The 25,673-nt window shown below is 36.1% G+C and overlaps 1 protein-coding gene across 2 annotated transcripts; it reads right to left on the reverse strand.

Annotated features, from left to right (window-relative positions):
- Positions 1–638: 638 nt before the first annotated feature.
- On the reverse strand, positions 639–24,208 carry PCF11 (PCF11 cleavage and polyadenylation factor subunit). Of its 2 annotated transcripts, none has more exons than XM_028514633.2 (16): positions 23,297–24,208; positions 19,543–19,668; positions 17,388–17,576; positions 16,850–17,044; positions 14,452–15,566; positions 13,861–14,041; positions 13,273–13,756; positions 11,186–12,747; positions 10,025–10,124; positions 7,246–7,365; positions 6,628–6,733; positions 4,333–4,516; positions 3,660–3,815; positions 3,145–3,237; positions 2,617–2,652; positions 639–1,738 (listed from the first exon to the last, which is right to left on the reverse strand). In XM_028514633.2, exons 1-16 carry the CDS (start codon positions 23,486–23,488, stop codon positions 1,523–1,525), a joined length of 5,055 nt encoding a protein of 1,684 aa, XP_028370434.1. In that variant the 5' UTR covers positions 23,489–24,208; the 3' UTR covers positions 639–1,522. The 2 variants fall into 2 exon arrangements, with proteins under 2 accessions (XP_028370434.1, XP_028370436.1); XM_028514635.2 differs by having other exon boundaries at positions 13,666–13,756; positions 23,297–24,206.
- Between the last annotated feature and the right edge of the window lie 1,465 nt (positions 24,209–25,673).

Raw genomic sequence — 25,673 nt, forward strand, 5'->3', positions numbered from 1 at the left:
TATAGCATTTGAAAATCTCTTTAAATAAAATTTTATTCACTTGATTCTATTAAAAAAAGAAGCCAAGATGCAGATAGGATATTACCTGTTTAAAATTTCTAGTGGTTGCCATGACATGACCAACGGTACATAAACTGTTCTGAGTTACTGGGTTTTAACCATATAAAAATTTTTGAAAACACATGGTTTACATTTGTTCATTCTCCATAGATACCCCCCTTCCTACAAAAGTGGACTCCAGTCCTAGTTATCTCCCAAAACTTAGCTTAGCCATCTCCAGGTAGTTTGGTGTGCCTATTTCTATCCTAGCATTTATCTTAGGGAACTATTTTAAATTGTAGAAATTTAGCAGCCAGGTTCATATTTTAGTTCTACAACTTTCTAAGTTGTTACCATTTACAATGTAGGATTATTTGTAAGCACCAGAGAAAATACATGTAAAATGTTTGTCGATGCCTACCACACAGTATTCAACAAACTGATTTTCGTTGTTATGTATGTCTAGCTCCTCCAAAAGATGGCAGAAAAGATTAATGTTGCATCTCTGAGTGCCTGACTCATTAAGTATCACTTCATGTTTTAAAGCTGATGAAAGAAGTCACAGTCTGAAACCATTTAAGAAATAAAGAGACACAAACAAAGTTTCTTCATCCTATTTATTACATGTATGAGATATTAACATGGTATTCATCTAGTTCAGTCAAAACCAACAAAGGATAAAAGTTAACCATGTTTCAAATGAACATTCTTACAGATCCCCCTGTAACTTAAAATAGAAGTATGTTCACTGCATTAAATTATGACAAATTTGAAGTGTCATTTAAAAAGAAATCACCTTTAGTACTTAAACATATTTAATTGTTTGATGGCATCATTGTCCAAGTTCAAGAATAAAAGTTGCTTCATTAGATGCTCTTCAAAAATGGACATCTGGATGGTTCTCTAAAGCTGGAGATAGATATATATGCAAATATGTCCTGTTTTGTTTTTTAAAATATTTCAAATCTGGCTTTTCTATTTGAGAAAAGTCCTGCAATGCTCTCTCACAACCCCCTTTTGAAGAATAAAACTAACTTAAGACTTTGCCTCCTTAATGATGGGAGCTACTAGGAAAAAAATCTTATGTTGAAGTTGCTGTTTAATTCCATTTTCACCCAGTAAAAAGTACAGAAACACTGTCTTTATTTGATGGTGTGCATAAATATTACACTCCATGGATAGCAAAAATATTTTTATTTATAATTTACAGTTTCACAAGTGAAAATCGTACATTTTTACACATACAATTTCATTTTGTTAAATTTGCACACATCTACAGAACTTTCACACAACAAGCACCTGAAACTGTGCAGGCAGTAGGAAATGCAAATACTAAAATGTATTTATTAACCAAATGATAGCTGAAGGCCCTGCCTCAGCTACACAATTTATATAGATATGACTATATATACATAAATTCTTCACCTTCTAGATCCAACAGCAGCTTTTTTAAAAAAGAAAAACATACCTTTCTCATTTTATTTTAAACTGACTCAACTGGATCATTTTCTGTTTTAATTTCAGTGGGTGTTGCCATGCTTTCCTCTGTACACGCTGGTGGGGTATCGATTTGTTCTTCCTTAACTTTGGGACTTTCAGAGGGTTCCTGCAATTCATTTTTGACAATGTTCAACATAATGTTCAAAGGGTTTTCAACTGGTGTCTTGCTGGGAGATGGTGTACAATCAAATGAAGATGTCTACAAAATGAAAAGTCCTATAAGTAATGACTAAAGCTCAAACGTTATCATATTAAATGACAGTCTGTAAGACCCTTATATGGACAAAGAAACAAACATGTTTGTTTCCCTACAAAACATGGCATAAAAACAGACTATTAAGTATTTAACATGTACTCAGCAATGAGCTAAGAAAAGCAGCAACCAGTAAAAGGCCAAAAGAGGTTGATTAGATATGCTTCTATAGTTAACCCCACACAGATGGTAACCCCCTACAAATACTGGGTTTTTTTGTGACTCCTAATTTTAAACACTCAGAGGATTTCTAAAAGCTCCATAAACCCTCAAAACATCCTACAAAGCCTAGTCTTCTGATGACCCACATGTATCTACCAAACTGCCTCTTAAACCCGCGAAACAAATATTCTTTGAAAGGCAATGTATTCCACTGTTTGGTTTTTTAAAAGTGGTCGTTATACAAAAAAAAAATTGAATTTCTAAGAGAAACACATTGATACCTTTTTCAGATTTCATGTGTGATCATTTAAAAATTATTCCTATATTACATGGATGAGTGAAGTATGTTAAGATAAAAAGTAGTAAATGCTACCCACAACTCTAGAAACCTATTCCCATCATCCTTCTCTTTCGGTTTCCCTCACATTTTTCTATGACTAGTGCTGTAGTCAAAGACATCATCAATAATGAAGTGAATGGAATGCAAGGAATAATGCAGAAATTTCAAAATTTACATCAGATTGTAACTAGCACCAATATTTAATGAACCTAAATGCTGTATAAAAACAAAATCAGCTCAGTATCTCAAAATAACAATATTGCTCTGATGCAAAAAATAAAACTTATTAATGTAATAAGATCGGTAACCAAAAAGAACTTACATTTTGATAATCTTCATAACATGATGGATGATAAATCTGAAGCAAAAAGAAAAAAAGTAGGTATTCACATGTATATTCATTTCTAGTGGCTATTCTAATAAGATTTTCTTTTCTAAATCAAACCAGAAGATAACTATCTTAGAAAAGGAAACAAAATCATTTGGTCACAAATATGGATAAAAAATTTTTATCCTGATTTCTCTTTAAACTTAGCTTGCTACATTTAAGTAGATAACACGGTAGGTTTTGAAGACATTAACAGTTTTGATGATGAAATAAAAATTTAGAATCAAAACTGGTTAGGCAGAAAGACTAAATTCCTAAGACCTAGTCCTGTGTTTATCATTAACTAGTTATGCAACCTCTTACATAAAATGAGTACAGAACCAGAAGATTGCTAAGATCCCTTCCAACTCAAACACAGAAAAACCTTTTGTATTAGAACCGACAGCATTTCTGTCAATGTGGTAAGTTACCCCTACAAAAACCAAAAGCAATCTTAAAACTTACAAAAAAACTGAAAATTACCTTTCCATCTACTCTAATAGCATTTTTTAAATGCCATTCCTCCTCTTCTTCATCCCAGTATTGTTCAAATTGTTCTTGACAGATTTCACAACTCTAAAATAGAATTGTATAAAGTGAAATTTACTAATACAATACATTAAGTAAAAACATATAAACATTAAATGGGCAAAGGAAACTTGAGCTTTCTGAACGTTTAAACAATGTTCCCTATGTAATACTGATACAAAATAAGTTCTAAGAATTTTGCATTCTTCCATGCAAAAACAGGTAACATTTCACTACTGTTGTTCACTGATACAATAACTCCAGTGGTTATAAAACCCAAAGCTAGATCACAGAGTACAACTGATGAGTAAAGCTTATAAGAAATGTTTTTTTAAAAAATTGCTTTTTGGCCTTCTGGCTAAGTGAAGAAATCATAAAATCATTGAAAGAGGGATGTAAATAAAGTGATATGTTTATGATCATTTACTTAAGCAACATGACCAGAGGTAGAATATTTAGCATTCTCTTACCTCAACTGCTCCAGCTGGCCCTGCAGGTACACTCTGGAACTCCTTTTCCTTAGCAGCTTCCTGAGTTTTGAGCACAACTTCTTCATGCACCTTTTCAAAAAACTGGCTCTTTGCACGTTCTTCCAAATCAGCTATTTCCTCAAATTCTATCCAGTCCTTAAAAGAAGTTGATTTAAGAAGAATATTTTCATTGTTCCTAAACTTTTACTGAGTTATCTTCAATATGATGTTATTTAAAGGGTTCAGTCTTCTACAATATACTTTAATATTACTCATAATTATGCCTTCTCTTTGAGGCCCATAACTAATAGACAACATAAGGCAACTAATTACAATTAAGACCTTAATATTAAGTTTCCATTACCTCTATAGTTACAGCTACTAATTTATACATGATAAACATTAGTATAATATAGTATAATATTTTTTAAAAATCAGTCACAGCAACTTGGAATTTTAGGCCTATAAGAAATCTGTGTCCTACTCTAAAGTCAAGAAAAAGCAAATACATACTGTTCTAATTTCTTTTATTTAAAAAACCTCCTATATACTAGGGGTCAAATATTTAAAAAATTCTAAAGTTAGAGTCTCAGCACTTATTTAAACTAACATACTTTTAAAATTATAAAATTTAAAGGGTAAAAGACAATTCAGAGACATATGAGTTACGTACTGTTAAACTGTAGTACCAACGTCTATGAGTGACTTTTCTGCTAACATCTTTTTCAGTTCTGTTTTGCCGATAATGCCAGTCCAAGTGATCTGCATATACATCTGTCTGTGATGTTGTAAATCTCATTCCACAAGAGTAACACTGAATACCAGTGTACAGTCGATTTATAACACTATCATAACGTCTATTTTGAAAAAAAGAAATAATCTTTAGCTTTGATAACTTGGCTTAAAGAACTTTAAAAAAGGCAATTACAAATATTTGTTTTCTGTATTTTAATAATGGTGAAGCCATTATTATGTGATGAAATAATATTTCATCCAAGAGCTAGCTGGTGAAACCCAAAGATCAATATTATTATTGTCTAATGTATATTAGTGACCCCCTTTTTCCTTAACTTTGGTAAATTTTGGCACATGCAGTCTATCCTATTAACAGACCTGGCCCAGCTACTTACTTCCTTTTGGTTAAAAACAGAATGACCATGCACTAACTAATAAAGCAACAGTTGGCCTGTTCTTAAGACTAGTGTCAATATCAAGGTGGACACAGCAGGTGGATATGGCAGAATAATCAGATTTCACCTCTCCAGATCTTTGAAGCTCCTAGTAACTCAACCACTCTACCCTGATCTAAAGAATACTGAAAAGAGGTACAGGAGAAATAATAATTGCATAGATTACTAAAAAGAAAAATTAGAAAACTAATGGGAAACAAGTCACCAAATCCTTTTTTAAAATTCTGGGCTCCCTATTTGGAAATAAATTGTGTAAGACCAGGCAAACCCACAAGCAGGGCAGTGGGAAACTCCAAACAATTTTTAAATAGTTGAATAAAGCAAAGGACAGTACACTAGTACTTTGTATACCAGCAAATAAAATACTTAAGAGTTGTATTAATATTGAATGATTTCATGAAAAACTGATTATATAACTATATGGGAGAAAGTTGACAGAACAGTAAAGGAGATAACTAAATCTTCACATTCAAAAAGTCAAGATTTCGCCCTGGCTGGTGTGGCTTGGTGTATTGACTGCTGGCCTGCAAACAAAGGGTCACCAGTTCGATTCCCAGTCAGGGGACATGCCTGGGTTGAGGGCGAAGTCCCCAGTAGGAGAATATGAAAGGCAACCACACATTGATGTTTCTATCCCTTACTTTCTCTCTTCCTTCCCATCCCTCTAAAAATAAATAAAATCTTTTGACAAAAGAAAAATCAAGATTTCTAAATATGATAAATTAAATGTTATATATCAGAAAAATACAGCGTTAGGCAAAGTCAGGTTTACAGTTGTTCACATGGAAAATAGTACTGTAACTAACTAATAATACAAGAATAAACTCTTGGTGCTTAACATACTAACAACTGTAAACTTCTTTTCGCACCACCATGTATGTATCTTTTAAAAATCCAAAAGTAAATGCCAGGAACCATAGAAAAAAAAGAGTTAAAAAATGGTTGCTTCTGGGTGAAGAGTAGTACTAGGGAAAAGGGATGCCATCTTTTATTATTTATTATAAGCAAGCCTATATAAGCCTTTCATTACAAAACTTTATATGAAAGTATTAATTTAAAAATACTGATTTTAAAAGTGAAAAACATTAGCTATTCTATTTTTAAATCAAGTACTCATAAAGACAAAATGAATTGATAAAGTAGCTTTGGATGTTTTTTATAAATATAATATAGGTAATAAAACTTTATGAAAAGATATGGGACAAAGAGTAACACTGTTATCAAAGTGGGAATTGTAGGTAATTTTATTTTCTTGATTTCATTTGTACTTTCTATTGTCCACAATAAACATGCATTACTGATAAAGTGGAAATTGATTTTTTTAAAAAACTTTTGAAATATTAGACTACAAAAATCTAATTTCTTTATCACGAAAGTGTAAGAATATCAATAAAGAAAAAATAATGAGGATTGAGGGAAGAATAAAATAAAAATGGAAATGAGTGATCATCAATACCTAATATTTAAACTCCCTGTATTTGTTGTTCCAAGCACAGATATGAAAAAAACAAAAAAAAAAACAACAACAGACATTTGTGATAGCCTTCAGGCCTAAATATTTGTGCAGCAGACATATTTTAAAAGAAGATTTAAATAGGCTTCCTAAATGTTTATGTTATGCATAGTTTACAACATTAAATAAAGAAACCAGGCTCCCTAAATTTTAAAAACAGTAAGAGGGGTAAAATTAGTAACACTAATAATACTGTCCACTGTTGATAAAAAGTCACTGTCCTTTTTATCTTAGAAAATTAGGAAGAAAATTAATGATTACATACTGTTTCAATTCTTCAATTGTAAAATTGGTAAGATCTGGAACATCTTGATCTTCATTTTGATCTTCCTCCTCTTCAGTGGAAGGCTGCGCAGCAACTTCATTTACTTCTTCAATTGACAAAAATATATACCAATTTCTCAATACCAGTCTCCATTTATTATTTATAGAGGAATACTACATGCTTATAAGCAATAGAGAAGCCCATCTTGTCTATTCAGTGTTTGTAATCTTATATTTATTTACTGGCCAAGAAACCTAATACAATTCTTTCTTTTGATAAAATATTAGGTCTTTAAAAGTCAATTTCACAAAACTAGTTCATCAATACTCAAATTATTTTTAAAAACTAATATAGATTAACTAGTAAAAAGTCTGCACATTATCTGCATCAGGAATGTTAGTCTGAAAACAATGTCCACTACAAAAATACTTCCACCTTAGAAAACTTAAGAATTATTATAAACCAATTCTTTTAGATTTTCAAAAATAAAGAGTGTATCTAAGAATTCAATTATTGTAAGTCAGAACTTTTATCATAACTTAACATTGTATCATATCATACATCTTTGTAACTTAATGGAGCTTTGTGTAGATGAATGAAGTACAGAAACATACTTACGTGTTGTAGCTGAATCAGGCTGGGACAATTTGAGAATTCCTGTTTTAAGCAGTTTTGAAAATAATTCATTTACATCCACCTGACTGAGATGATTGTCAGGGTATGCCTTAGGAAGGGCTCCTTTAAAGAAAAATAACACTCTTCAAATGAAACTAGAACTTAAAGGTATAAATTATACTAAGCATTTTCAAAGTTTTCTTCAAGATGTCTATCAAACAATAAATTTTACAGACTCTTGTTAAGAATAACTATAAATTATCTCGAAACCTCCTAAAATGAACTTTTTATCTTAATATACTTTAGGATAAATACTAAAAACATTAATACTTTATATTCATACTCCCTTCTATGCAATGCAACACACCACCCTTTATTTCCAACCATCTAATTTTCTCATCTTCTAACCATACTGGGGGAAAAAAATACCCAGAGCCTAAGCAAAAGTACTTCTCCCCACTGCCATGACTACCCAGGAAAACTAATGCAGGAAGATGAGCCATGTGGTTCAGAGTATACCTGCCCTCTGCCCTTTGCTGAATTATTACCCTTGCAAAGCAGCCCAGGCTCTTGTTAAACAGGTATGAGGCTTATTAAAGCTTCAATAATTTAAATAAATAACAATCTTCTCCTTAAGCTCACTGATTAGGAATCAATCCAATTATGTACCTTGTTAAGCACTGATCTAATTATGATCCTCTCACTCAACTATAAAAATATTTTAATGTATTTGTATGTCACCATCATGCATCTCATTACACCTCTAGAAAAAGTTGTGAACTACTAAAAATTCCTCTTTGTGAGAAGAAATTCAATTTGCATCCACCCTGCTCCTAACCACTGCATATTCTTCACACTTAGCACAATGCTTGGACACAATAGGCTTAATTAATGTCTACTGAAATGAAATGTCTGAATACATATATGAATGAATAAATCAACCCTGATAGTTAATAACAATAGCATTTCACACACTAGTTTAACATTTACATTTCATTAGAATTAGCTATCTATATGTCTTAGAGTGGTAAACAGCCATTCACATGCCTGCAGATGGCCAAGTTCGGTGATCAAGAGCATGAACTATAGAACCAGACTCCCTGGGATTCTAACTAAAAATCTCACATTCTAGTTGTGTGACATGATCACATTGCTTATATGTGCCCCAGTTTCCTTCACCTGTAAAAGGGTAGTAATAGTAATTGTTCCTATCTAAGGCTGTCATGAGAACTAAATGAATTAATAATTATAATGCACTGAGGTGTCTGGCATTATATACACTGTTTGTTAAAAAAAAAAAAAACTGCACACCAATTGCACATGAAATTCTCCACTCAACAAGAAAATCTGACCTCCAAAGAAATGTACATTAATATAGCACTTTACAAGTTACAAAGTACTTTTGCATATACAATCTCATTTGATTCTCTTATAAAAAATTTTCTAGACAAATAATACCTTTTATTAAATTCTGTCTACAGAGGAAGAAACTGAAGCCCAGAGAGCATATTTGCTTACATCCTGCCTATCCATGAAATAGCAAAGTGGATATTCTAAGCCTGGTCTTATGACTTTAGATTCCAAATTCCTTCCTTCCCTTTCGTTATGACACCCCCCCCCCCAAAAAAACACCACATGCACTAAAAATATTAATTAATCTGCTCTGGCTAGTGTAGCTCAGTGGATTAAGCACTGGTCTGTGAACAAAGGGTCACTGGTTCGATTCCCAGTCAGGGCACATGCCTGGGTTGCGGCCAGGTCCCCAGTAGGGGGCGTGTTAGAGGCAACCACACATTGATGTTTCTCTTCTTCTCTTCCTCTCTCCCTTCCCATCTAAAAATAAATAAAATCTTTTTTAAGAAAAACGAACTAATCCTAATAGTCAACCTAGAAATTAAAAACAAAAAGCTTTAAATTAATTGAATAAATTTCTTATGATGACAGTTTAAGATCTAATGCATAAATAAACTAGAACTTGGATAGGACTTTCCTAGCTATGTCAGAAGTTTTAGACAACTCCCTAAATTTGGAAACTGAATACTGCTATACTAGAGTATGTTTCTGAAGATTCAAAAATAAAGCAAGTATCACTATGACTTGGTGGGCTGGTTTTCAATACATTAACTCTGCAGTTATTTTATAAACCACCATAATTTACACTTCCTATTTTTCACATATTAAAACTAAAATTCATTTTAAAGCCCTTGCATTCAATATTGTTACTGTATTCATAACAATATTGTTATGCTTCACCACACAGTAACAAAGGCACTTCACTTATCAGGGAGCTAGCTAGGGAATCACAGAAGTTTTTTCTACTCTTTTAACATGTTGGATATAATTATTATTTGAGTGTCCATAAAAAACACATGAACAGATCAACTTTATAAGGCAATGTACCCTGTATTTACTTAATGGTTATTGGATTATCACACACATACACACAAAACAAAAACTCAAAATATCAAATAACTGAGATTTCTGAGGTTTGTCATTTATTTCATTTCAGCACAAGTATTACACTCCTATCCCACTTTCCAGCTTGCACCCAATAGGTTTCACTCCTCTTATTTTTAATGGATCTCTAGTTGTAAACAGAAACAATGTGAATACACATCAACAATGTAAACCCAGAAAGAAAACAAAACATTCCAGCCAGATTAATTTTCTCAAAATCACATATGCCCTCTCAACATTGTCATTTTTTTAAAATCTGTAAGGTAGCTATTCAAAAAAAACAGTATTTGTCTTTTGAAAAACAAAAAGTTCAGAAAGTACATACCTGAAGGATTCTGAACAAATGCTCCAAGATTTTGTGGATGAACTGGTAAAAATTGTTGTCCTTGGCCAAACGATACTGGCTGAGCAACACCAGTCAGAACCTTTAAGAGAAACCTTAGTTTTATAAACATCCTTTCCATATTTTAAGTAAGACTTTAACATCCTAACCACATACAAATAGTCACAGATATCATTAAGGTTTGGTTTCTACAATAAAGATTTACAAGTATAACCTGACTGGTCCCTTCAATTGTAGACTTGCTACAAAAATGAACAATTAATACCCTCCTGAATCTGTTTCATAAAATTATAAAGAACTGAGATTGGATGTGAAGTCTCTTTGAAAAATTTAAGATATCACTTTAAGACATCACAATGCAAACATAAGATAGCCACCAACTAGCTGTGTAACCTTACACAAATCACTTTACCTTGCTAGTGCTTTCTCTTATAAATAGAAGAACGAACATCCAGAGATGTGACCTGTGCCAAAAGCTTGTTTTAATTAGCAATCTGAACTCCTTTGTGATCATCTTGCTTGGCCATTATACTTTAGGTTACAAAGTAGATTGTAAAAGACATCAAGGGAATGTTGCAAAGTAAAATAGTCATGAAAAAAGTACTGTATAGGCATACAGATACTGTACTTGTACTCCAGAGTGAGGTTAAGACTTCTAAATGTTGCTGGTATGTAAACAAATATCCATTCATAAACCTTGTTCAGTATCCATGTGAACTTTCAGTGGTATATATACATAATAAAGAACAAAAAACCATAATGGGGAGGATCCACATGTGTGAACGCAAGAGGTATAGAGCAAATATCTGTACCTCACAGCAGAATTTTACTGTGAACCTAAAGCTCCTCTAAAAAATAAAGTCTACTAAAAAAAAAAAAAAAGTGTGTGAGAGAAAGAGGGGACACAGGGGTGGGGGTGGGGGGAGATTTCTCCTAGATACTGAAAGAGTGAAAATCCATTTTGGATTGAAATTGCAAATTTCAGCCCCAAGACTTTCTTTCCACTTCCCTAGTTTGAAATACATTAAAAATATTCCAATCTGTAGAATAAACTATCTCCTGAAAACCTTCCTCAAACTCTAGAATCATTAAAAATGGTTATTTCCACGAAACATAATTTTGCTGTAACTGCAAAAGACTTACCTGTTGAGATCCCTGAATATTTCCTACAGTTATCGGAGCAGGTAAATTACCAAAATTTCCAAATTGAGAACTCTGAAGATTTTTTTCATCAAAATAGTGTCCAGACGCTCTGTTAAGGGGATTGGAGAAACTCTGGTTTCCAGGGCCATGTGGTCCATTAAAATTTGGTCCTTGAGGTGAATCAAATATTTGTTCATGTCTTTGGAACTGCAGTCCTTGGGATGGGGCATTAAAAGCATTGCCAGGTGGATCGTTATATGGACCAGTCTGGTTGAAAGAAACTGATTCAAGCCTTTGTGAAGGATGATTGTCAAATCGTGCTCCTTGAAGACCAAGGGGAATATCAAACCTTGATGCTTGCTGGTGTTGTGGACCATCAAATCTTTGAGGAACACCATCAAATCTTGGTTGAACCTGCTGTCCAGGTGGTCCATCAAATCTCTGTGGGCCTGGCTGACCAGTCCTTTCAAATCTAGGACCTGGTTGACCATGTAGTCCATCAAATCTTGGTAAGAGTGATGGCTGCCCGGGCTGCCCATCAAACCTTAAAGCATGACAACCATCAAATCTTGGACCACCTTGACCCAGAGGCCCTTCAATTCTCAGGCCACCTCCTGGCACAGGACCCTCAAACCTCATTCCACCTCCTTGTTGGACTAAAGGTCCCTCAAACCTGATCCCTACTCCTGGTTGACCATGTGGACCCTCAAACCTAAGGTTCCCACCAAGTTGATTATGTTGTCCTTCAAACCTCAGACCAGCTACTGACTGACCATGGGGGCCATCAAACCTCATCCCAACTCCCTGCTGTAGCAAAGGGCCCTCAAATCTGATCCCACCTGCTGGCTGACCATGGGGTCCATCAAACCTAATTGCAGGTCCTGATGGACCATGACCCCCCTCAAATCTAAGTCCACCTATAGGCTGACCTCGGGGATTATCAAATCTAAGTCCACCCACAGGTTGACCATGAGGTCCCTCAAACCTTAGACCACCCACAGGTTGACCCCGGTGTCCCTCAAACCTGAGACCACCCACAGGCTGGCCCCCTGGTCCTTCAAATCTTAGACTACCTGCAGATCCCTCAAACCTCAGACCAGGGGAACCTTCAAACCGAAAACCACCTCCACCTCCTTGACCAATTGGCCCCTCAAACCGCAAAGGTGTCCCTACTGGTCCTGGAGGACCTTCAAATCTCAAAGGACACCCGCCTCCTAGCTGACTTTGTGGTCCTTCAAATCTCAAAGGGCCACCTCCCCCCATCTGTCCAGGTGACCCATCAAACCGAAGAGAACCTGGTGTAGGAGGTCCATCAATTCTAGGGCTTAATTTATTAGGTCCTTCAAAAATCATCTTGGTTGGGCCATCTCTGGTTACTGATGGCCTACTAGGTCCATCAAATAATGGTCTGTCTTCAGCTAAAGCTGTAAGTCGCTGATTTGTATCAAGGCCGGCAAATCGTGATGCTGGGCTATCTACAAATGGTTTATCTGAATCGTCATATCTAGGTCGCTTAAGTGGAAAACGATCATTGAATGGTGATCTCTGCTCTTCTCGTACACCTTTTAAAAAGAAAAAAAAATTATTTTCTCTGAATCTGAATTTATATAAAATTATCTTACAGACTTTCTATATTCATGTAAATGTTTATCCAAAAATATCCATAACTATCTCACTTAGAGGGGAGGAAAAAAGACAGCACCAAACAACAGGTAAAAGGATGCCCTCCAGAGTCAGACACATCTGGGTAAAAAAGATCCCCCTTCTGTCAACTTACTAATTACTTGACTTTGAGACCAAGTTATTTAACCTCTCTGGTCCTATTTCCTATCTGTAAAATGGGGTAATATATATTTCATTGGGTTATTGTGAGGATTAAATTAAGATTACATATGTAAAGAACCTAGTAAAGTACCTGACACAGAACTGCTTTTTTAAGTATTAGCTCTCTTCCCTTCTGTGAGGGAAAAACAAATCAAAACAGAAAAAGGTTGTCTGAACGGTCACAAAAATCCATCCCCTTAGCTTGTTCATTTTCCCTTCACTGCTGTGTGATTCAATAGGCATAATCTGATTTAACTTTCTACCTTTAGCAGAGACTTGCTCGTCATGTCTTCTCCGGCCCTCATGGGGTGAAAGATTCTCAGCATAAGTACGACTCCCAGATATAGGAGAAAGACGTCTTGCTCTTTCACTAAATTGTTCTTTTCTGTCAAACTGTGCTCCACTATTCCTACTTGCATGTTTACTTTTGGATGGCTCACATTCTATTCCAGACAACAAGGCATCAGTCAAAGGGTAGTCAAAAATATCAGGATCTAAGAGATCAAGTCTTGGAAATGAATGCTGAACCTGTGTCCTTTTCAGTTTTGCTTTATGTTCATAGTAGGTTAATTCAGCATCAGATAAGAGAGGTTTCTTTTTTAATCCACCTTTATTTTCTTCTGTAGGACTATCGCGTACATTGCATCTATGTTTACCTTCTTGATACTGAAATAGCTGTCGAATTTGATGCACAACAAGAAGGAACTCATCCTGTGTAATTTCACCAGATGCTAAACGTTCACTCGTCTGCATGGGGTAATAAAAGGAAACCAAGTATTTTAAATATAAACAGTACTTACAAAAATACTTAGACAAAGGGAATAATGATTACATGGGATCATGATAACTACCTTTTGAAGTAATTCTCTTTTGCTTGCAAGAGTTAACTCTTTAGGAATCTGAAGATTGGCATCTACACTTAATCGATGCTGCTGCTTTGGGGCTCGAGGTGACAAGATTCCTTTAGTGCTTGGCCAGGTTTCCCTATGTCTTGAATGAGGAGATTTACTATGTTCATCACCCTGTTGTATGCTGTAAACCATAAAAGCAGTTATGTTATTTCATAAACTTTTCTTAATACTCAGGACCATACTTAGGAATCCTTTTCAAAGGATCTGGTTAAAGTGAATATAAGTCATCATAAAAGCTAATTAAATGATTAAAAGCACAAATTTGCAGTTAGGAAAATCAGATATAAACTCAAAATTCTTCCTTGTCCTAGATGTGCAGCCTTTGGTAGATTAACCTTTCTAAACTTCACTATCCTTATCTGTAAAATAGGAATAATAATGATATTCAACCTATAATGGGGGTTTAAAAATTAAATGGAAAAATAAGGCACCAATTTTAGCACCCAGTGAACATTATCCAATTTTTAAGTTAGCACTATATTTTAAAATGTACGTATTATTCTACTTGATTAAAAAATGTGAACATCCTACCTTTTATTTTCTTCCCAACCAGATTTCCATCTTTTGGTAGACTTGGAACTTTGCCAATTTTCTACATTCTCTTTTGGTTCAGTGCCTGATTTTGTAGAATGCTGATTTGCAGCTTCTTGTGGTCGGTCCTCTTCAGTCTTTTTCATTCGTCTTGGATCTCGAATATCCTGTTTAGTACTTCTCTTAGCGTTTCTTTCTTCCCTGGAAGGTGGCATAAATTCTTCTATATGTGACTGCTTACATCCCGGTTGGCGCATCTTTCCAGGTTTGGGTGTCAAGGTTGGAGACATACTCCTTTGCCTTCGTTTGGGTGACCGCCTGTCTCTTCTCTTAGGAGAATGTATAATTGGTGATCGAGACTTGGGTGATCGCGATCTTGATCGCTTTCTAGTACTTGATCTCCCTGGTTTTGTTCCCTGTTTCTCCAATTCATCTGTTATTGTATCCTGTTTTTGTACAATGCCATTAACAATTTTATTTCTACTTCCAACCAGTCTGTGTTCAGATGATTTCATATGCTCATCTTTATCCTTTTTTTCTGTAGTTTTTCTCTTCTCTTTTATATCATCATCTTTGCTATCAGTCTTATCCTGAAGGTGTTTTTTTAATCTTGGATCTCTCTTGCTCATATCAGACACCCTTGGGCATTCAGATTCTTGATTTTTCAAGTCTTTTGTGTGGGATAGTTTGTTTTTCAAAGGTGATGGTGATTTAGATTTAGATTTAGATTTAGAATCTAATTGGTCAAGTTCTTTCTTGGTTTTTTCACCTGATTTACTTTTTTCTTGTTTGGATGAATTTAGTTTTTCAGAGGGTATAGTTTTACTTGTCTTAATATCAGATTGGTTTAATGGGTTCATCAGGAATTCTTTTCTGTGACTTTGATCTTTTCCATGTGAAGAATGTTGACTCATCCTATTAAGACGGGGATCCCGGTTTGTTCCTTTCAAATCCTGAATTTGTAAGGATGGACCTGGACGACCTTTCTCAGGTTGCATAGGAACCTGATGGGGAGTTTTAACTGCCATAGGAGGAATTTGTGAAACATGTAGTTTGGATGGTGCAGATCCAGGACCTAAGTTGGATGTCTCCTGCTGAACACTAAGAGAAACTGCCTGAAATACAAAGTAAATGTTCATGTTAATACTGTAAAATGTGCAGACTATTTATTAAGAAATTGAAACCTAAAGAATATGCTTATTCAATACATCCATTTATTCACTGTTTTTACATTGTATACTTCTAATGTTTACATGGAGATTAAAGTGAAAAGAGAAAATTCATATACTTACATGGCCTCTTACTTCTTACTAAGTACTTTACTTTGAGGTTTTATAGTATAATCTCTGGGTAAACTGGAAAAAATATTCACTTCCCAATTATTCAGGATTCTGAACCAGACTGATGCTAAGAAACTGCTAAATAAATCACTGCACTCCAGATTCACAAGAGTCAATTATCCCAGCTAAATTGTTATAAAATTCACTTCCTCCAAAAGTGGCACTGATAATAAACTTATAAAACTCCTCATTCTCAAATAAGTGCCAAGTAAAGTAACTTAGTATAATGTCATTGGTGCATATAAACATGTAGTCTTCCTGGACTCCTTAATTTTGTAATGGCTTTTTTTGATGGCTTCTAGGAACCTGATTTCTGCTCATGAAGCATAAGCTCATAAAAGATTCAAAACTGTAAAAACATTCACTACATACCTACCATATTGGTCTGATATTAACTCCACGTGATATAATTGTTAACAAACTCAGGTGTTATCGTAGAAGATTGCAATCCAATAAAAAGTATTTGAGGACCCTGGCTGGGCACCTCAGTTGGTTAGAGTGTCATCCTAATATACCAAAACTGCCCAGGTGAGGGCACATACACGAATCAAGCAATGAATGCATAAATGAGTGGGACAACAAATCAATGTTTCTCTCTCTCTCCCCCTTCCTCTCTCTCTTTCTAAAGTCAATAAATAAAAAATTTTTGCCCTGGCTAGCATAGCTCAGTGGATTGAGCACGGGCTGCGAACCAAAGTGTCGCAGGTTCAATTCACAGTCAGGGCACACGCCTGGGTTGCAGGCCATGGCCCCCAGCAACCGCACATTGATGTTTCTCTCTCTCTCTTTCTCCCTCCCTTCCCTCTCTAAAGATAAATAAATAAAATCTTTAAAAAAATTTTTTTAAATAAGGTACTTGAAAGAAAACAGTGTTGTTTATATTCAAGTCAGTTTTATAAGGATATGAAAATTTCCTAACAAAATAACCATAATTTGTTAAATAAAAATGGGAAAACACACTATTAATAAAAGTAATGTTAATAAAATTCAAATATAAAATTAGTTCTCTATCAAAAGACATGTTTAAAACATTTAAAGTGAAAATTTCCTCTACTTACCAATTGTGCTTTAGCTTGCTCTAGTTCAAGCTCCAGCTTTTTCTGCTGAAGTTCTAATAACTGTTTTTGTTTTGCCAGTAACTGTTGCCTTATTAGTTGTTCTTGGGTAAGATTCTTTTGTATATCAGGTACAATTGGAGGAGTGGAGATGCTAGGGGAACTGACCACTGTGCCAGGTGTTGAAGGCTCTTCAGGCTATAAGAGAAAATTATTATTTAAAAAACTATGTATCTCAACTAAAAAGGGAGCTAAGAGGGAATTAAAAATTACCAGCTTATCTCAATATCCTTTATAATTTTAAATAGCCAATCATGTTTAAAAGAACACAGAAAAACTGTTCAGGAACTTAAAATCAAAATAAACATACTATGTTAACACCTAACAAGAATATATTTTTAAATGCACTGTGAACCTGAAGGGAAAAAAATTTAAACTGTTGCAGCACAGGATATTCTTGGTATTTCGGGCAAGAAATTTTAGGAAACTCAAAACTTGACAGTTAAAAGTATTAGTTATATACCATTTACGTAAAACTTACCGATTTATTTAAAAATTTAGGATTCACATGGATGCTAGATGTATTCACATTGGGGGGTAGAGGTTTAATAGGCCAAGCAGGATCTAACGAATTGACTCTGACATCCAGGGCATAAAGTTTCTTCAATGGGAATATTTCATCCCATGTGGAACGTAACTTAAATAAACTTTTTCTAGTATTTTCATCCACCTAAAACAACAGAACAATTCTATGGCTTGTTAAGTTACTATAGAATGTTTTAAATATTAAGTATAAGGCTAAATCAATCCCTGTTGTACTTCACATATAGCATTCATACTGCTCACTCATGAATATATGCAACAGTAAAACTTTTATATTTGGTTTGTAAATGTAAAATAAATTTCTCCCTCAAAAAAAAAATAGAAAAAGTCATCATCTAGCCTTCATGAAAACAAACCACTAGGCAAGTCTTTGTACTTTCAAGAGTGCAATTCTACAAGAAGCTTGGCTTTGAGATTACTGAGACAAAGATACAGACCGCAGATGCTCACGTCCTTCAAAAAAAAACCTCCAAGTACCTTCTGGCCAGAGTGCAGATGTGGCAAAATCAGACAAATGAACAAATTACTAACAGACTTTCTTGAACTTGCTTGTCACCAAATAGGAGAGGCTCATTGAAAACAAAAAGTACCAAGTGCCTACAAAACAATTTACCTGAGCAAGGCTTAAATTTCTTGATTTACTTACATGGTAGTACAAAGTTAAAATTAAGACAAAACTGTATCACTAATCAATCTTCTGCAATACAATATGGTTGATCCCTAAAAACAAGATACTTGTGGTGTGGAAGGCACCTTAATTATTAAAATTCAAAATCTTTATCCACTGATTAGCTTTAGTTTTATATAACTACTCATGCTTATGGTAGATACAACAAATGTTTTCAAAATTAGCCATCAGAGAAACCTAGTACTTAGGAAAACTGAGTTAGGTATTTAACTTTAGGATAATAAAGCCTTGACTATACCTATGTCTTTAATAATTGTATTTATTACAAGGTCATTTTCATCAACTCTAGTGTTAAGGCGTAGTTAGATTCAGTAAAGTTATTCTACCAAACACAAAAATGAATTTGAACATACTAAAACTGAAACCCAGAGGATAGTTTAGCTCTCCAAGTTCTATAATGCAAAGTGAACCTCTCCTTAAGGCTACAGGCTCAGGTAAGAAGTATTTAGCAAAGGTTACACTTTAACAACCTCCGTAACACAATCTGAAACACAGTTTTCCAAATTTCTTCTGCATATACTTACTTAGTATTTCTTTTCTCTAGGAACTTAAAGGAAAAAAAAAACTACTCAAGCAACAACTACATTTTCTGTTATAACAAACAAGTAAAATCTAATGAAGAGTTCTTTCAAGCTAATCCAAATTCTCCAAGTCTAACAACTATAGGTTCTCTGTAAACATGAGTACATCTAAAATATAAGAACTACAATTTTTTATGTTAGGAAAGAGTCTCTAAACTTTACTATTTTATAAACGCTCTTTTACTATGTGTGCAAGATAAAGCCTGACTTAATTCAGCAAGTCTCTGGTCCTCCTCAACATAATGTCTGAATTTACCAAACTACCAGATACAACGTTATCAAAGGAATGTTCCATCTCTGGCTATAGAAACAAATAATCCTTTCTTTGAACACTAAGGGAATAAAAAGTATTTCCAATATAACCTAAGGCAATTAACAAGTCCACTATCCACATATGCCTAGAACATTAATATAAAACATACTTGAACAGAGTTAACAAGAGAAAACATTTCCAGAAAAAAAAAAATCACATAAATTTCAGGCATCAATCACAGGTCTAAAGACACTGGTGGATTACACTTTTTTTCCAAATAGAAATAGCTAACACCCTAACACCAAGAATGTAAACAATGGAATTTGAAATACTCTTGATAGTTTCAGATCTTTTCACTCACCTAAAAGCAGTCCATTCGTAAATGGGTAATGTAAAACCCCTAAAATCTGCATTAAATATCTAACACAAAACACTAACTTTAGCATGGTATTTGATAAATGTCCAAGAGAATAAAACATTTTACCACCCAAGAAAACCCAACACAAAGGCAAGTATTTATTTAATCAGGAACACTTTTAAAAATTCAAATGTTTCTAAATGCAATATATACCTTTTCAAACACACAAATAAATGTTGCAACTAGATTTTTAGTAAAGGCAGTGAGATACTCTCGTCCAACGTTTTTCACGATAGAATCCATAAGGTACATAACAGGAAGCTTCTCTGAGGAAGGAGCCTGAATAAAAAGAAACTGAGAAGTTTAGTATAATGAATTACCACCAAAAAAGTACTTTTAAAAGTGAGTTTTTAAACCTATAATACAGACCTCTTTTTGCTGGTAATTTTAAATATTAACGTTTATGAAACATTTGTGTTCAATTACTCATCTTACAGTGATCTTTAGTTGAGCATACAAAATAAGCTCAAAATCACCATTAAGTAAAACCTTAATCTCTAGTAAGCTCATTTAATGCTCAATGGAGTTTGAGGTTCATATTGTAAAGACCCATTTTAAGTGACCAAAAATAAGGGGGGCTATTTTCTGCAATTCAAGTATAAGCTTTGTGATCCACATTAACTTATGATGGTGTACCTAGACTCAATGAAGTTTTCAGACTTCTGGCAGAAACCCTAGTTTCCATAAGCATATTTTATATGTTAAAGTCTATGAAGCTTTTGTTACCTGTAAAATCATTAGGATTACTTATCTATAATCCAATGTACAAAGAAGTTAAGTATACTTCACACATGAAGTTAATGGCAAAAAAAACACCTTTAAACTTGCAGGAAGGTGCAAGTTATTACTGATACAAGAAAAACTGGATGGAGCAGCCGCTGAGTCATGTAAATCAGGTTGAACTTGACTCTGGAAGGCAGGATTTGTCCTGAAGATTTTCTTCACAGCATGGACTCTCCGTCGAAATATTTTCCTCTGACGTGCACAAACCAGAGGTTCTAAATTTGTGCAGAGCCAGTATGGTGATGCGGATACAGGTGGCCCTTTCCAAAGTAAACAAACGTTGCCCCAGTTCAATTGCAATGCCTACCCATCACTGGCTTTTAGAAGGCACAGCAAGTTTCCAGAAAGCATCAGCAGGTTCACAGACTTGCTGAGCAGCATTAAGACACACCACAAACACTAAGTGTTAAATCCAACTCCACTGGAGCAACCATGATTTAAAAAAAAAATCACCCCCATTTACCCACCCCATGTGTATAGGAATCTTAACTCTGAACAACACCCATAGCTACCTGTAGCTAGGGTAGGCTCACAGTTCTGCAGTACACAAGTCCATCATTTCACAAAACCAATTGCCCATACAAGTGTGTAGAGGAGTGCTCGTTTCCGATAACCTTTACTACAACCAAAGGTGGCTAAGGAAACTTGAAAAACCTTGTATTAAAATTTTCTTTTGCAATGCTATCTAATAAAAGGGTTTCACAAGGCCACGGCATGTGGGTAAATTAAGAATCAACATGTCAAATGCTTTGTTGCTGTGTCTTTATCTTACCATGTCATGTTTTACACCATTTTAGTTATTGTGGTATTTATGAAAATAACAGGCTTTCTATAAAGCCAAAATCTGTTCAGTAGTCTAGTTTTTTATTGCAAAGTGAATCCTGTATGTAACATTTTTTCACAATTACTGCCTCATGTAGTCAATTTAGGTGTGAATCTTTAAGTTTAGTAATGCTGAGATGCTAGAGAGTAAGGACACAAACATTCACCTCCAGAAACACAAAACCAAGCCAGTTTGCTACCAAATGACAGAAAATCCCTCCCCTCACCCTCAACCCCAACCCTGATTAAGGTATTCCCCCCAAGTGACTTTTACATCTTTTCCTCAATCTGGCTTTACAAAAATAACCAGGAAACGTGTGCCAAAAAATTTCAGCTCTTTTATCAGCAAATAGTCCACCTATTTTCACCACTGTGTATCCATACACAAACACAAGTTTTAATGTGATCACTATATTCAGCATTTACTTTTCACTTCTCGAAGATCTTCTGGATCCATTATAAACCCAGCAAAAAAAAAAAAAAAAGTTTGAGTGACAATCTGAGCTACTAAACATTAAGCTCTGTGGAATATTAGTAATCCCCACCCCCCAAAACTAGGTAATTAGATTTTTTAGATTTTAAAAATCAATGTTATTTTTTAAAGCGTAAGTGGTTTCTTTTTTTTTAAAGGCATTCAATGTCAAGTTAAGCCTTCAACGAGGCAAAAACTAAGTTTTCATGTCCAACATGTTTGTGGTATCAATAAAAAAGATGTTGAGTATGAGGAATGCTTTCTTTTTAAATCTCATACTTTAAAAAAATAGCTGTTTCACAGACATTCACAGGAAAAGGAGAATGAAGGCTTGTATTTTAGCTGTCAGACTGAACATGACAAACTTGTTGGGCCCTTAAAAAAAAAAAACTTTTTGTCCTCTTTAAATTAAGGTATGAAAGGACCACCTGAAACCGTGTATCTTGTGAACGGATTTACCCAAGAGTGGATGGAACCTAAAGAATGAACCCAAGTCACTTAAAGACTTTTGTTTAAAACACACAACCACGTAGATAAAAATAAGTCTTGGAAGCAGATTCTACACCTTACAAAGGTAAATAAAAAAAGACAAATACATATTTTATATGTTTTATTCACAAATTTTATAATACCAGTCACACAGTTCAAAACCATTTATTAGTCAGACCACTCAGTTTTACACTAGACAGAAACCGCCTCTAAACAATATATTGGTGGTTGTTGTTAAAGTGGCCTTTTAAAAGGGGTTCACTCTGCTAAAAGGAGGCTCATCCTGATAATTTCAATCACTAACAACTAAAAAAACTAAACCGTGAGTACAAGCTTGAAAAATAACTTAAAACGTAGTGCTGGAAAGCTATTAAAATTCATTATGATAACCAAGTTAACAGTAACTTAAGTGACATATCACTCCCACATGAATCCACGTAAGAGGAGGACTACAGGGAAATATAGGGTGGCAGAGGACCACTTCTGTCAAGGGGTGAAGAAAAAGCACGTCTTCACTATCAGGGAAGGGAGGAAAAAAGAGAGAAGGAAGAGGAGGGACTGAACTTTTCAAAAAAACTACAAGTACTTGTTACCCAATGGGCCAGTTCTCCACCTACAGGTTGGATAAGATCTCCTCCCCCCACCCATACCCCACCCTCAACCCCAATTTCCCATTTTGGGGGACAAATAAAGCACTCCGATAGGAGAATAAAAGTTGTATCTAGCCGCCCCCACCCCAAAATGGGGCTGACGGGTGTGAGCAGCTGCCTGGCTGGCAGGCAATGGATTCTTCTCTCTTCCCTTTTGCATCATGTGCTTTTCAGGCGCCATGTTGGGCTCCTAACAAGCGGCTGCTCCACTCGGGGCCAATTCCCTATTCCCACCCACCAACAGCTCGCTCCCAGGTCCCCCTTCACCTCCTTCCAACCCACAGATTAATTACCCAAAAGAATACTGTGGGGAAGTGGGAGAAGAACCGCTCCCCACCTTCCCAGGGGCTTAGAAGGGTTTTAACTCTTAGTTCCCCACAACACAAACTGCCTTTAAGTCTCCCCCCTCCCCAAAGGGCTCTATTCAAAGCGTGTGTCGGGATGTACAATGAGGTGGCCTAAATAGGGAGTTGGTAAGCGGAAGTGGGACTCCACCCTTTATCCCCCCCACTCCCTCCCCCCCAGAGAGGCCCACGCTCGAAGCCTGGGCCAAAGACCGAGCCAGAGTTGGGGGAGAGGGTTGGAGAGGAAGAACTCTGTCCCCCTTCGGATAGAAGCGAGACCTGGGATGAGGCTGACACTAAAATCAGGGAGTATTAGAAGAATAGGAGGCTGCGGGGTGTATAAAAACCTTGGCGGTTTGGGCCTCGATGAGAGAGACGATCTCCTTGGCGAAGGGCAGGTTCTCCTCGGCTAGAATGGTCAGCATATTGATGTGCGGTTTGCTATTGAAGGTCAGGTCTTCGAGTGACGACTGATAATCCCGACAGGCGTCCTCCCGGGCCCCCGCAGTACCGGCCTCGGCCGGCGTCTGCTCTGACATTGCGCCGCGGCCCCCCTCCGAGATCCGCCGCAGCTGAAGCTGAAGCCGCTCTCGACACCCCGCCTCCCTTCCGACTCCTCTTCCTCTCCCCGGGTCTCTCGCGGCTCCGGCTTCACCACATGCTGACCGCGGAGGGGGGGTTAGGGGACGACACAAAGGGGACCTCGGGTATGAAACGCCGCCCTCTCACGGGTGATCTCCGTCCACTTCCAGTCGCCACAGAGGCCGCTTTCTCCAAACACAAAATGGCGCCGGCACTGGCGGCTACAGCTCCGAAAATGTCTGTGTTCCCAACCGCTGCGTCGTGCGAAATGAGCTAGGGGAGGGGAAATGTGCGGTAAAAGGGCGGGGCCGTTGGACAAAAACAGACGGGATTGGCTCTCCTGGTAACGTCACAAACCCCTCCTCCGGCTGTACTGCAGAACGTCTGGGTAGCGTCTCCTCCGCGCCCCTACCCGTGCTTTCGCAACACCTAAGGCTCGAAGATACCTTGGAAAAGACGGCTTTTCTCATTGGCTCGTTCGTAGGGACTGTTCGGTCGTTTGTTACCATAACAACCCATTCAGAGAGGCCAGTAGGCCTGGCGGAGGCTGTTCTCCAGGCCCAACCCAGCCTGTTTAAAGGGGAAAGCTCAGCTGTCCCTGTCTTGGTCCCTTCCTTTGCAAGCCCCTAGCCACTGATCGACTCCGTCAATCATCCTTCTTCCCGCCTCCCTTGGCGACCTAGGGGGTCCAAGGGAGCGGAGAGTTTAGCCCCTCCCCATTCCTTTCACCACTTGTGTCTCAGGTACCCCGAGATCCTGGGTGCGTCCAGCTACTGAAACCGACTGTTCCTCCCGAAACTGAAAAGGGGAGAAAAACGGCGGATTTATCCATAACCTCTGGAGGAGTCGCTGGAGAGTAGACTCCAGCACGCTTCCTACGTCCACCAAAAAAAAAAAAAAAAAAAGAAAGACACTTAGACTAGCTTTCTTGAGTTGAATCCCTAGGAAAATGTATTTATTGAGAGGTTGTGTGTGTGAAAGGCTCTTCCCCAGGAATTAGTAGATCTTTGGAAAGCCCACTCAGATCTCTGGGTTGTATTTTTGAAAACAGCCACACCCAGCCCGGATCGTGTCTGTCAATCTTAGACACTTCGAAACAGCCTTAGAATACGCTATTTGGGGCACGTAGGAAAGATACTCATATTTCATCTCTGAAGTTCTTTTCCCAAGCTTTTACAATCCAATTTGGAGGCTGAAAATGATACTGTAAAAACACAAAGGGTTCAAATAGTCCCACCCGGGACCTGCAGCATAACACAAACTGAAAGGCTATTTTTTTTTTTAATGAGTAGAGATAGTAACCTAAATCTAGGCTAAAAAATAAAAATAAAAAAAGAAAGAAAAGGAAAGGAAAGGAAAAGTAATAATTAGATAAAATTTGCTTCAATTAGGCTACCAGGCTCTGCAGAGATACTTTGTTGTTCCCCGAGTAACTGTTCTTAAGAAATAAATGAAGCAATTTCTTTATTTGTTACATATAACATAGGATTTGTATTTCTTTTTGTTTGGTTTTGTTTTATTTGAGGTTTCTTGCAGCTATATTGAAATATAACTGATATCTAATAAACTGCACATAAAGTATACAAGAAGATTATTTTGATACATGTATCTTTCATCTTAACGTCATACTACATATATGAATGAGAAATAAAGCCAGGGAGGATAGCTTGCCTTTTCTCATGTGAAGCTAAGAAATATTGATGGATACTATTTATTGATCTCAATAATTTCGTACCTTTGTTGGTAGTTAATAAGCAGTTAAAATCTTGGAACTTTCTGAATTCCTGTTTTCTGGAGTGAGATAGATGTCTGGGGTGAGATAGTTCTCTAACAATTTTCCTTATAATTTTAAAGGTGAATTTAGTTATTAAACTTTGAGTTATAAAACATATCTGCCTGTCATTTTTAATATTATTTTAACAACCAAGTGCACTTCTAAAAACAAAAGTTTTCAAAGCTCTGATTTGGCTTCTATTTGTAATCCTCCAAAGGTTACACAGAGTAAACAATATATGCTTAGCATATAAATCAACAAATCTATGTACCCACAAAGGACGTGGAAAACTCAAGAGCGAGGTAGTAATCTTATTTGAATCATATGCTATACTACAAGAATATTTTTCTTTATATACTCAGAACAGG

The sequence above is a fragment of the Phyllostomus discolor genome, chromosome 6, assembly GCF_004126475.2.
Source record: "Phyllostomus discolor isolate MPI-MPIP mPhyDis1 chromosome 6, mPhyDis1.pri.v3, whole genome shotgun sequence".
Taxonomy (NCBI): Eukaryota; Metazoa; Chordata; class Mammalia; order Chiroptera; family Phyllostomidae; genus Phyllostomus; species Phyllostomus discolor.